Below are 14,529 nucleotides of genomic sequence, written 5' to 3' on the forward strand. Positions count from 1 at the left end.
GTGTACTGTAGTTTTCTTTGTTTAAGTTTTTTACATCTCTGGTAAGATTTTTTCCTAAGTATTTTATCTTCTTGGGGGCTACCGTAAATGGCATTGATTTGGTGGTTTCCTCTTCGATGTTCTTTTTGTTGGCGTAGAGGAATCCAACTGATTTTTGTATGTTTTTCTTGTATCCTGACACTCTGCTGAACTCTTTTATTAGTTTCAGTAGTTTTCTGGAGGATTCCTTAGTGTTTTCTGTGTATAAGATCATGTCATCTGCAAATAGAGATACTTTTAATTCTTCCTTGTCAATCTGGATGCACTTTATTTCTTTATCTAGCCTAATTGCTCTGGCTAGGACCTCCAACACAATATTGAATAAGAGCGGTGATAAAGGGCATCCTTGTGTGGTTCCTGACCTCAGTGGGAATGCTTTCAGGCTCTCTTCATTTAGGGTGATGTTGGCTGTTGGCTTTGTATAAATGCCCTTTATTATGTTGAGGAGTTTTCCTTCTATTCCTATTTTGCTGAGAGTTTTTATAATGAATGGGTGTTGAACTTTGTCAAATGACTTTTCTGGATCAATTGATAAAATCATGTGATTCTTGTCTTTGTTTTATTTATGTGGTGGATTACATTAATTGTTTTTCTAATGTTGAACCATCCCTGCATAAACATACCTGGTATGAATCCCACCTGGTCATGGTGAATTATTTTTTTGATATGTTGTTGAATTGTATTACCTAGAATTTTGCTGAGGATTTTGGCATCCACATTCGTGAGGCATATAGGTCTATAATTTTCTTTTCTTGTGGTGTCTTTACCTGGTTTTGGTATCACAGATATGCTGGCTTCATAGAATGAGTTTGGTAGTATTCCATCCTTTTCTATGCTCTGAAATCCCTTTAGTAGTAGTGATGTTAACTCTTCTCTGAATGCTTGGTAGAACTCTGCAGTGAAGCTGTCCGGACCAGGGCTTTTTTTGGTTGGGAGTTTTTTTATTATGTTTTCAATCTCTTCTTTTGTTATGGGTCTATTTAGTTGTTCTACCTTTGTTTGTGTTAGTTTAAGTAGGTAGTGTGTTTCTAGGAATTCATCCTTTTTTTCCAGGTTTTCAAATTTGTTAGAGTACAATTTTTCATACTAATCTGATATGATTCTTTTAATTTCAGCTGAGTCTGTTGTAATATCACCCATCTCATTTCTTATTCGGGTTATTGGCTTCCTCTCTTGTTTTTCTTTTGTCAGTTTGGCCATGGTTTATCAATTTTGTTGATTTTTTTTTAAAAAAAACAGCTTTTGGTCTTGTTAATTCTTTCAATTGTTTTTCTGTTTTCTATTCATTTAGTTCAGCTCTAAGTTTTATTGTGTTCTTCTGGTGCCTGTGGGTTTCTTTTGTTGCTCTCTTTCTATTTGTTCAAGTTATAGGGATAAATCTTTGATTTGGGCCCTTTATTCTTTTTGGATGTGTGCAATTTATTTATAAAAATTGACCTCTAAGCACTGCTTTTCCTGTGTCCCAAAGGTTCTGATAGGAAGTGCTTTCATTCTCGTTGGACTCTATGAATTCCTTTATTTCATCCTTAATGTCTTCTATAACCCAGTCTTTTTTGAGTAGGGTATTTTTCAGTTTCCAAGTGTTTGATTTCTTTTCCCTGCTTTTTCCGTTATTGATTTCCACTTTTAAGGCCTTATGGTCAGAGAAGATGCTTTGTAATATTTTGATGGTTTGGGTTCTGCTAAGGCTTGCTTTATGACCTAATATGTGGTCTATTCTAGAGAATGTTCCATGTGCACTAGAAAGAAAGTATACTTTGTTGCTGTTGGGTGGAGTGCTCTGTATGTGTCTATGAGGTCAAGTTGGTTGATTGTGACATTTAGATCATCAGTGTCTTTATTGAGCTTCTTTCTGGATGTCCTGTCCTTCACTGAAAGTGGTGTGTTGAAGTCTCCTACTGTTATTGTGGACCTGTGTATTTCACTTTTCAATGCCGATAGAATTTGTTTTATGTATCTTGCACACCTGTCATTGGGTGCGTAAATATTTAACACGGTTATATCTTCTCAGTGTATTGTCCTGTTAATCATTATATAGTGTCCTTACTTATCCTTTTTGATGGACTGAACTTTAAATTCTATTTTGTTAGAAATTAATATTGCCACTCCTGCTCTTTTTTGATTGTTGTTTGCTTGATATATATTTTTCCATCCTTTGAGTTTTAGTTTTTCATGTCTCTAAGTCTAAGGTGTGTCTCTTGTAGGCAGCATATAGATGGATCTTGTTTTTTAATTCTTCTGCCACTCTCTGTGTCTTTATTGGTGCATTTACTCCATTTACATTCAGGGTAACTATGGATAGGTATGAATTTAGTGCTATCATTTTGGTGTCTTTTTTTGTGTGTTGTTGACAGTTTCTTTTTCCCACTTAATTCTATGTGCTGGGTGGATTATCTTTATATATTGTCCTTCCCTCATATATGTTGTTGTTGATTTTGTTTCTGCTAAGTCTCTATTCTTTTCTTGTATTTTATTTTGATGAGTAGGATCGTTTGTCTCCTTTGTGATTACCTTATTATTTACCCCTATTTTTCTAAATTTAAACCTAACTTTTATTTCTTTATATCGCCATATCTTCCTCTCCGTCTGGAAGGTGTATGATTACATTTCTTAGTCCCTCTTTATTATTTTAATGTTGTCTTCTTTTATGTAATAACATTGCTGTTACCCTGTGTTGGGCTTTTTTTTAAAAAAAAATATTCTTGCTTTGTGTTTTTGGATTTTCCTGTCTGTGCTGACTTCTGGTTGCTCTGCCCAGTGTTCTTGTCTTGGGTTGATAGCTGATATTATTGATTTTCTAACCAAAAAATTCCCTTTGGTATTTCTTGTAGTTTTGGTTTGGTTTTTATGAATTCCCTAAGCTTGTGTTTATCTGAAAATGTCTTAGTTTCACCTTCATATTTATGAGACAGTTTTGCTGGGTATATGAATCTTGGCAGGCAATTTTTTTCCTTCAATTTTTTAAGTATGTCATTCCATTGCCTTCTTGCCTGCATGGTTTCTGCAGAGTAGTCTGAGCTTATTCTTATTCGCTCTCCTTTGTAGGTGACTTTTCGTTTACCTCTTGCTGCTCTTATAATTCTCTCTTTATCTTTGGTTTTGGTAAGTTTGGTTATAATACATCTTGGTGACTTTCTTTCAAGATCTACCTTATGTGGAGTTCGATGAGCATCTTGGATAGATATCTTCTCATCTTTCATGATATCAGGGAAGTTTTCTGCCAACAAATCTTCAACAATTCTGTCTGTATTTTCTGTTATTCCTCCTTGTTCTGGTACTCCAATCACTCATAGGTTATTTCTCTTGATAGAGTCCCACATAATTCTTAGGTATCTTCATTTTTTAAAATTCTTTTATCTGATTTTTCTTCAGATATATTAGTGCCGAGTGATTTATCTTTGAGTTCAGAAATTCTAGCTTCTACTTGCTCAATTCTGCTCCTCTGACTTTCTATTGAGTTGTCTACTTCTGTAATTTTATTGTTAATCTTCTGAATTTCTGATTGCTGTCTGTCTATGGATTTTTCCAGCTTATTAATCTTTTCATTATGTTCCTGAATAATCTTTCTAATTTTTTTCAATTGCTTTATCTGTGTTTCCTTGGCTTGTTCTGTGTATTGCCTCATTTCCTTCCTGATGTCTTGAAGGGTTCTGTATATTAAACTTTTGTATTCTGGCTCTGGTAATTCCAGGAATGCACTTTCATCTAGAAGATCCCTGGATCCTTTGTTTTGAGAGCCTGTTGAGGTGATCGTGGTCTGTTTCTTTGTGACTTGATATTGACTGTTGTCTCCAAGCCATCTATAAGTTATTGTATTAGTTTATGCTTGCTTACTGTGTCGTAGCTTCTTGCTTTTTCTGTTTGTTTGTTTTAGTATACCCCTATGCTTTTCTCAAGTGAGTTAGCTTGGTTATTTTCACCTTTGGAGCTCTGACATCCTATCCCCAGATGGCTAGAGCTGTTACCCGCTGTATCAGTCTAGGAGTCCATTCACTTTTCTTGTATGAATTCAGCTCAGGTTTCCAGGTAGCTGATTGTCAAGTGTGTGGTACAGGCTCTGTCCTACAGTCTTAGAGGTGGAGGGGTGAGTGGCATATATATCGGTGTGTGATTGCAGCAGGGGTTCATGCTCTGAACAAGGCAGGGGGCTGAGAACTGACCCCCAAGTGTCTCTGAGGAAAGCATGTCCCTGTTTCCTAGAGGTGGATGGGTTTTGCAGATGGACCATAGGCACCCAAAGTTTTTGGTTGTAAGGACTGGGAGGTACCAGTTATCTTTGTACCCCTGTCGTGGGTAGCTAGGTGACCTGAGTGGAGCTATCAGTCCTTCAGTCCCTGATGTGGGTAGGCAAGGACCTTGTTTAATAGGCAAAGCAATGTCAGACATCAAACACCCATCTCTCCATTGCACAGCTGAAGCAGTTGGAGTCTGCCAACAAGGGCCTATTCTCCTGAAATAGGCCCTCACAGGTCCATGCAGAAGGGAATGGTGCTCAAAGTCCATGGGCGGTTTATGCCTGGACAGGAGCCAGTTCTGTCCTGAGCTTCCCCAGTTAGTGGAGCTAGGAAATTATCTTCTCCCCCAGTTGCAAATTTTTTCCCTCCCCAAGGCCAGGAGGATGGCTGTAGGTGCTCAACAGTGCCTATTTCAGGCCCAGGGAATTCAGCTGCTCAAGCTGGCTGGGGGGTGGGGGAGGGGCACGTTAAATATACACAAGTACTTAGCTTTTGCTGGGAGCGCCATTCTTAGGTTCCGGAGGTGTGAGTAGGCTGTGTGGCTGGCTGCTTCTCCCTGAGGAAACTGCGGCCGAATGCTAGTACCAGCCCACTGCCACTGCCACTCCAGGAATGGTGCCTGAGGGCTCCCTGTGAATCAGTTCTGGTAACTCCTCTCCTCTTCTGAACAGTCTCTTCCCCCCCGTCCCTCAGTTCGTTTTCTTAGCTTGCCTTTGAAGCTCAGGGCTCCCAGCTTGTCACAAATATACTCGTTTCACTTGTTTTTTCAGGTTTTTTGTTGTAAAGAGCGTTCACTGGAAGCATCTGTCTATTCCGCCAGCTTGGCTCCACCTTCACCAGGGTTGTTTTCTTTTTATAGTGTTTATCTCTTTATTTAAATTCTCCTTTTGCTCATGCATTGTCTCTCTGTTTTCTTTAGTTCTTTCTCTATGCTTTCCTTTTTTTCTTTGAGTTTGTTTAATATTGTTGCTTTATATTCTTCCTACTTCTTCATTATTCTGGTTTCCATAGGTATGTGGTATCTCCTTCCTCTTGTTCATTTGGATGAGCCATTATTTCCTTTTTTTTTTTTTTTTTTGGTGTGTCTTGTAACTGTTTATTGAAGGTGGAATGTTAGAATTTTATAAGATGTTAGCTTTCTCAATTATCTCCAATATGCAGTGTTTTCAACAGCACTATTTTATGCAAGAAACCCTCAGGTAGGCAGAGCCTTCAGATTTTGCTTATCACTTCCTGCCCTTTTCATTGATAGCTCCCTGTCCTTAAAATGTTCAAAAAGTCAAGCCTATTGTTTCAATCTTTGGCTCTCAAACAGGACAGAGAACATGCACTATTAAATCTGTCCACCAGGTGGCAGGGCCTTCTTTTTTTATTTTTTATTATTGCTCTTTGCTCTGCTGTTCGTCTTTTTGACATCCTCAAAATGATGAGTAAGCCCACACCATATGACTTAGGCTGGGTTTTCTAGAGAAGCAAAACCAGTGAAGTGTACAAATATATATAAATAGGACATAGCTCATGTGGTTTTACAGGCTCGAAAGTCCCAAGTCTGTGGGTCAGGTTGGATGCTTCTTTTAATTCACATAGCTGCAGCAGTTGGTAGACCCAAGACTGACAGGTCAGACAGCAGGCCTCTTGCTTACAGGCTTTGGTGCCTGACGAATCTCATGATTGGCAGGCAATCTGCTATTTCAGGCACCAAGAATCTGAGGTCAGATGAACAAGAGCCAGCTGCAGGATATAGAGTGAGCAAGAACCAATGAGCTTTGCTGGAAAGTCCATCTGTATTTAATGCGGGCCACACCCCCAAGGAAACTCCCTTTCAACCAATCCACTGCTTATACCAGATCTCATCATGGATGTGATTACATTATTACATAGCTACCAAGCTACATCATAACTGTCAAACCACTGAGAATCATGGCCCAGACAAGTGGACACATAACCTTAACCATCACACCATATGAACTGCCACTGGTATTCAGTGAGGTTCTTCGTCCTATTTTGGAGCACGGTCCCCTGCTCTGTGACAATGCATTGTCACTTTGCTAGAGATTAGGAACTGTTTTGTGCTCAGGCAAATCATGGGTCAACTTGGGTTACTGCTTCCATCACTACCTAATGCTGGGTTGTGGAGGGGTAGACACATTCCACTGGTGCAACAGGGAGACATGTCCTGTTAATTTGGCCTGATCTCAGGGCTTTTCTCTGTGCATAGACAAGCCATATGTTTTCTGGAGGAGGAGGCTCTGCAGCACATCTCGCTGTAGCTATCTGTGAATGTATAGCATCGTGAGAGTGAGGGGCAAGAACAGTGGGTGAAGAACTACTGTATAGGACTTTATCGACTTGATTGCATCTCCAGGTCCTTACTGCTGCCCTCTGTTCACCAATTTAGAGTCTCTTTGGGCCGAGCACAGGTTTCTTACTATATTTCTTGGTGATCCTGTGGGAGGGTTGGGAACCTAGACTTGCTCATGCTACCATCTTCCCAGGATCCTTCAATAATATATTAAAACATAATGTGGTTTAACCACGTTAATTCTTCTCAGAAATGCAAGGTTGGTTTAATATTACAAAAATTTATTTGTTTCACTATTTTAACCAAATAAAAAGAAAAAAAAATGATACTCTTTAATAAATGTAGAAAAGGCATTTAATAAAAATCAATATGCACTCATTAACAATTAAAAAATCTTAGTAAACTAGCGATAGAAAGATACTTCTTTGATCGGATTAAAAACTTAAAGTAAACACCATAGTAAAATACTAAATACTAATTTCTTTCCCAGTGCCATCGAGTCGATTCCAAATACTAATTTAGATCTTTGTTTTTTGAAATGGAAAGATGATTACCATACACACTGTTATGGACTGAATTGTGTCCTCCAAAAATGTGTGTCACTTTGGCTAGGGCATGATCCCCAGTGTTGCTTAATTGTTCTCCATTTTGTGATTTGGTATAATTATTCTATGTGTTGTAAATCTTATCCTCTATGATGTTAATGAGGCAGGATTAGAGGCAGTTATGTTAATTAGGCAGGACACAATCTACAGGATTAAGTTGTATCTAGAATCAATACCGTTTGAGATATAAAAGAGAGAAGCAAGCAGAGAGTAGAGGGACCCCCCACCACAAAGAAAGAAGAGCTGGGAGTGGAGAGCATCCTTGGTACCTGGAGTCCCTGTACTGAGAAACTCCTAGACCCAAGGGAAGATTGACAACAAGGGCACTCCCTCAGAGCCGACAGAGAGAGAAAACCTCCTCCTGGAGCTGGTGCCCTGAATTGGGACTTCTAGCCTCTTAAACTGTGAAAGAATAAATTTCTGTTTTTTAAATCCATCTACTTATGGTATTTCTGTTGTAGTAGCACTAGATATCTAAGACACATATGTACGTGAAAAAGCAAGTTAAAATGTACTATGTAATAAAAAAAAAAAATCTTGTGTATATATAGCCTTGGAGAATATCTGGAAGGACAAACCCCAAAATATTAATAATATTTATTTCTTGATAGTAGAACTTTCATTTTTTTTTTTTTTCAGGATTTGATATCTACTTTAAAATTTTTCTCCATTAAATACCCCTACTCCTCACTTATTGACTATCTCATTGCCTGGCATTTCTCATTTACAACAGTAAAAAATCTACTGACAATTTTTTGTACTAATGACCTAAGACTGGCAATAATGAAAGCCGAGATGGAAGGTGAGAGTAAAGCTGGCTGTGATGGTTGAGGTTATGCGTCAGCTTGGTGGGCTGTGTTTCTCAGTGGTTTGGAAGTTATGTCATGATGTATGTAATTTGGCAGTTATACAATGACGTAGTCATCTTCCATTTTTTAATCTGATGTGATCATCCTTCATTTTCCCACAATGCCAATTTTCTCATAATGACCTGCTCTTTGAACCTAACCGTGTTGATAAATAAGGAGTGGGTGTATGTATTACGTAAACTATTTTAGACACAAAAGTATCATTATACTTCTTGCATTGCATAAACTATTTTTTTAAAAAATAATGAATGGGTTTCTGCTTTGTCATTATAATCTCATTTTTCTACAGTTGGATTGAATTGGTTGCTATTTTTGCATTTTTTTTCTCTCCAAGGACATTATACCTCCTATTGGTGCTTGAGTTAGGATTTGTTCCCAAAGTAAATTACATTTTAAATTCATTAGAGGCTTTTGAATCAGGGCCTTTGAGGACCTTTTTAGGCAGTTGTTTTCTGCACATCAGTTGCAGATGGAGGAAGTAAATAGAATCTTTAGTGTAGGAATCAATTTGCTCAGACAATATCGAACACTAAGTTTTCAGAACCAGAGAGGCTTGTTAACTCCTCTTTGCCTTTGAACTTAATTTTCTTCCTTTTAATTAACCTGAGTTCACAGAAATGTTTCCGAATTTTAAATAAGATTGTATTTCTTACAAATACAGAAGCCATGCATATATTTACGGTGAGTACAGTTTCCTAAGGGCTTAGATCCACCCAAGAGCACAATTTTGTTCAACTCTGAGGTCATTGAGGTCCAGCTTCCAGGGGAAACAATGAAGAATGTCAAAGGTAAGTACTGGAATGGTTTTCAAGTCAGGACACTTCCCATCGTAACTCGTGGAGAAGACATTTGTGATGATGTTTCCTGCTAGTGAAGCAAATGAATGACCAGTTTCAAAATACATGTTTTGATATCTTATTAAGATAGTCGCATCTGAATTTATCTGTGGAGCACATGAACATTCACACCAGACAAAAAGTATAAGCAGGACTCATTTTATGTATTTATTGTTCAGTGGGTGGAGTCCCAGGTACAGTGATTAGGTTGATACACAGAAACAATTCCCAGACCTCTTCAAATCTCTCCCAGTGTCTCTCTCTCTCTCTCTCTAATTTATCTATCAAGTATCTATCATCTATCTTATCTATTTATCTCAATTTGGACTAGTCACATTTCAAGTGTGCAATAGCCACATGTGATTGGTGGCTATCGTGTTAAATAGTGGAGGCCTAGAACATTGAATGAAGACAGCAAAGAGTTGAATAGATCGATGTGACTAATTAGGCTATCAAAAGAACCACTATTATCTTCCTATTGCCCCAGATCCAGAGTGGCTGTGTACTTAGGCTTGGCCTTATCATCACATTGACAGATAAATTGAGTAGAAAGAAATTGTATTAAGACAGAGAAGGCCAGTTATGTGCTTGGCAGATAAGACATGGAGGAAATTTCAGTGAGAATTTGGTCATTTTTCCTCTTCATCGGAGTGGGTATGGTTGGTCAATTAAAAATATAATTTAAGAGACACTGAAAACAAAACAAAACAAACCATTCCATGAAAAGTTCTGTTTTGCTTACCTTTCTCCTAAAATGTTCTCAAACCAAAAGTAAAATATCCTACTATCGTGACTCATTCCTTTGTTTATATTTAGTATATTCTGTTGAAAGGATTCCAGTTGTAGAAGATTAAAATTCATTAATTCAGCAAACATTTATCATGCCTCAACTATCTCCCAGACGCTTCTCAGTGCTGGGTATAGAGGAGAGAATAAGTTATTTAATTTCCTTGCCCAAGTTAATTTCTATTTTAGTTGATACTAAAGAAGGGGGAGGCAGATAATTCCAGGCAATGAGGACTATTAGGAAGGAAATAAAAGCATTCTGTTGTAAAATGAGTGAGTTAATGGTGGGGGGATGTCATCAAATTCAGTGGTCAGACCAATGAGCAGGTGATATTTGAGCTGAGCCCACAGTAACAAGAAGGATTCAGGACTGCAGAGACAGGAGAAGAGAAATCCAGGCGGAGTGCTCAGTATGTGCAATGGCTCAAAAGACAGAGAAGTGGGCTGTTTCGAAGATCAGAGAGTAAGCCAGGGAACTAGCGTGTGGTGAAAGAAAGTGAGAATTATAGGAAGTGGCTAGTAGGCTGTGGTTTAATATATGCTAGGAAACCTATTGCTACATTTTGAATTAGGGAAGGGACATGGCCTGATATACGTGTTTTAAAAGTCTCTCCAGCTACCGTGAAGGAAATAGTTTTAGGTGGGATCTGGAAGGGAAACAGAGAGATGAGTTAGGAGAGATGTTGGGGTTTTAGTCTAGTTGTGAGTTGTAGTTGGAGAGATAGTATTTGCTGATGTACTGGGTGTTGGAATGAAGGAAAGGAAAGAACTAAGCATGTTTCTTAAGTTTTTGGTTTCAGCAACTGGGCTGATGGTGTTGCTATTTTCTGCGATCAAGGGGAGGAAAAGCTTGGTGGGGAGCTCAAGAGTTTCTATTTGTGTATGTTATATTTGAAATAAGCCTTTGACATGCAGGTGAATACTAAGGATGCAATATGTAAATATATATACATATATATGTGTATATATTTGGGCATCATTAAGAATTGGATGTTATTTAAATCATGTGATTGCACAAGAGCACCTGGGGACAGAACATAGATATGAAACCAGAGGGCCCAGGATGGAGGCATTGATGGATTTGTAAGTAAGTTGGGTATAAGGGAAGGACACTGGATAGGAGCAACCAGTGAGTTACAAAGAAAATCTTAAGAGTGAGGTAGCAAATGTTTGAAGATAAAATGTTTAAATGTAGTTGAGAGTTCTAAAAATGTGAAGATTGAGGTGTGTATGCTCGATGTGATAAATGGGGAGACTGGTGACTTTGATAAGAAAAGGTAATTTTTGATGGCACAGCAGGGTAAAACCCAAAAAACCCAGTGCCATCAAGTTGATTTGTAGAAGCCAGATTTAAGTAAGAAGAGTGGACGGAAAGCAAGAAATTAAATAGTGACTGGAGGTAACTCTTTGGAGAAAGTTTGCAATTAAATGGAGTGGAAAAATGAGGTGATTTGCAGTAAAGGGCAGGGGAAGGTTTTATGTTTTAATTTTTTATTTGGAAACAATTTCAAATTTAAGAAAACTTGCAAAAATAATAATAGTACCAAGAACTCACCAATACCAAGATTCACCTATTTTTAACTTTTACTTCCATTTACTTTATCATTTGCTATCCTTTTTCGTTATCCACCTTTTGCATGCAAATTAAACAATTGGAAATATCATGGCTTGGGTTAGGCACACCTTAGTCAACAAAGTCACATCTTTTCCTTTTATCACTAACACGGTCTCTTGCAGCAGGTTTTCCCAACGCAATACGTTGTTAGATTTCTTGACTGCTACTACCATGGGTATCAATTATGGATGCAAGTAAAATTAAAGCCTTGACAACTTTAATATTTTCTCTGTTTATCATGATGTTGCTTATTGGTCCAGTCGTGAGAATTATTTTTTACATTAAGGTGTAATCCGTATTGTAATCTTTGCTCTTCATCAGTTACTTCTTCAAGTCCTCTTCACTTTCAGCAAGCAAGGTTATGTCATCTGAATATAGCAGGTTGTTCATTCCTGCCATAACAACAGGTATGAAAATAACATATGCAATGATATCCTTCAGCAGTCATACTTTACTCAAATTGTACGCGTCCAAATGATCTCTGTTGTGAACAAGACGGAAAATAAAGAGAATACCCCCAAAACTTAGAGAAAGTCAGTGGCTGTTTTCCGGTAGAAATGCACCTTGATTTTTAAAAATTGCCTAGTTCACTAGATGAAGAATTTGGAGTCCTTATACAGTATTATGACAATCCTCAATACAGTTGGATTTTTATCAATAGCATAGCTTAAAACAAAGGAATTTTGGTATTCAGCTCTTGAGTACAAAACTTTTGGGAGAATAAAGAGGATATGACCCATCAAAGTACATCTCAAGAGAATAACACCTACTCCAATGGGGGAAGTCACATGCAAAGTATGGACTTCGAATGTAAAGTATTTGGAAGTATTGCTATGAATTGGAGAACCTAGAAAATTTGAGACAATTCAGATTACAGTAATTTTCAGGAAAATTTGCAATAAACTTAGCTTCCCTGTTGTACATTTCAGTAGAGTTGAGGCAGCACCTCATTGAAGAATGATGATCAAGTAATTGAAGGAAATGCATATGAGTGAGATTAATTGGGACTTATTTGTCACTGTTTGATCCTGTCATATTTTGACATTGTTCCTTAGATACAATTTCTGTGACTTTTATGGGAAGAGCATGCAATAGTGTGAAGTCAGCGATGAGAAACCACTCTGCAATAACAACATTCACCGTACTGGGATTGACAAATGACCCACAACTACAGATTTTGGTCTTCATCTACCTGTTTATCACATATATGTTAAGTGTAATTGGAAATCTGACTATCATTTATCTCATCTTAGTGGATTCTCATCTAAAAACAGCTATGTATTTTTTTCTTCAAAATTTCTCCTTTATAGAAATCACATTCACAACTGCGTGTGTCCCCCAATACCTGCACATTATATCATCTGGGGATAGAACCATCACTGTCAAAGCATGCTTCACCCAGATATTTTTTATTGTCCTTTTTGGAGCTGCAGAATTTTTTCTCTTGGCCATCATGTCCTATGACCGTTATGTGGCCATCTGCAAACCGCTGCAGTACGTGACCGTCATGAATAACAGAGTCTGCAGGATTCTCATCCTCTGTTGTTGGGTGTCTGGACTATTGATTATCCTTCCATTCCTTAATTTGAGCCTCCATCTGGAATTTTGTGACTCTGTCATCGACCATTTTTACTGTGATGCTTCTCCAATACTGAAGAACTCATGTTCAGATACATGGTTCATAGAGCAGGTTGTTATAGTCTGTGCTCTGGTGACCTTCATAATGACCCTTGTGTGTGTAGTTCTGTCCTACATGTATATTATTAGGATGACTCTACAATTTCCCTCTGCCCAGCAAAGGAAGAAAGCCTTCTCCACCTGTTCATCGCACATGATTGTGGTTTCTGTCACCTATGGCAGCTATATATTCATCTATATCAAACCTTCAGCAAAGGATGAAGTGGCCATTAATAAGGCAGTTTCTCTGCTTGCTACATCTGTTGCCCCTTTGTTGAACCCCTTCATTTACACCCTGAGAAATAAGCAAGTAAAGCAGTCTTTCAATGACATCCTCAGAAGATTTGCATTTCTTTCAAAGAAGGAATAGAGTAGCATATTGGGAGCTCAAATTGAAAGAAAAGATAAACCATCAGAATGTAGGTGAAAATTTGTGCTTTGAGAGTTGTGGGTGCTAATGAAGACAATTAAGGAGAGTTGAGAGTGAAGTCTAAGAAAGGATTCTGAAGTACCCAGCGTTATGAAGATGGGCATTTCTCTACAGTCCCGAAATTACCAAACTCTTTTATCTCTTCCTAATATGCAACTAAATTAACATTTCTTGATGTGTGTCATAGAGTTGATTGTGACTCATAGCGACCCTATAGGACAGAGCAAAACTACCCCATGGAGTTTCCTATGCTGAAATCTTTACGGGAGCAGATCGAGATGTCTTTTTACCCGTGGAGCTGCTAGTTGTTTAGAACCGCAGACCTGTTTTTAGCAGCCAAGTGCCTAACCATTGTGCCACCAAGGCTCCTTTAACACTTCTTAGTCTTTTGAAATATCTATTAGTCATTAGTTTTGTGTGTGAAAACTATTCTGGTCATGCCAATGTTTCCTCTTCCTTGCAGTTCACCTCTTTCAAAGTCTCTTCCTTTTTCAAGATAAAATATAAGGCTGGTTTCATCTTCAAGTCAGTCTAAGTAATGCTGTTCTCACAATAAATACTACATGGATTTGCACAGCTTGATAATATAACAATATCCCTTGCCCCTTCCAATTTGAACTTATTAAAACATATGGCAAAAAAAAAAAGATCAGCAACATAAACAAAAATGTAACAATATAGTCTTTAAAGATAACTGTTAGACTTCCTCTTCTGAGTAATCGCTTCAAGAATAAGTAGAAAAATCAGATACAAGAAGAAATCATTGGCTTAAAGGCATCAGATTGCTGCTGAAACAATGAGAATCAGAGGGACCAAGATTCTGTGAAGGGTAGAACTGCAGAAGGATGAGCTGATTTCATGTAGTTGCTTTTGCCCTCGGTAGCTTTTCAGATCATGACCGTGGTGGATTAAAGACAGTTGCAAATTCTTAGTCACTTTCACCATCAGGTGATGGAGTTCATTTCCTCTCTTTTAACTGCACTGGACCTATGACTTGCTTTTGACCACTAGAATGTGGTAGAAGTGAAGAGTGACTTCAGAGTTGAAGTACAAAGAAGTCTTGTAGCTTCCACTTTGCTCTTTTGGAACACATGCCTAGAGGAAGCCAACTGCAGTGTGAGAAGTTTGAATACCC

General features: G+C 38.0%; 1 protein-coding gene across 1 annotated transcript; it reads left to right on the forward strand.

The window, feature by feature from the left end:
• Window positions 1–12,395: 12,395 nt before the first annotated feature.
• LOC126076424 (olfactory receptor 6C2-like) lies at window positions 12,396–13,334 on the forward strand. The gene has a single exon (XM_049884942.1). The coding sequence runs from the start codon at window positions 12,396–12,398 to the stop codon at window positions 13,332–13,334; it is 939 nt and encodes a 312-aa protein (XP_049740899.1).
• The last annotated feature ends 1,195 nt before the right edge of the window (window positions 13,335–14,529 follow it).

This window comes from Elephas maximus, chromosome 4 (genome assembly GCF_024166365.1).
Source record: "Elephas maximus indicus isolate mEleMax1 chromosome 4, mEleMax1 primary haplotype, whole genome shotgun sequence".
NCBI lineage: Eukaryota > Metazoa > Chordata > Mammalia > Proboscidea > Elephantidae > Elephas > Elephas maximus.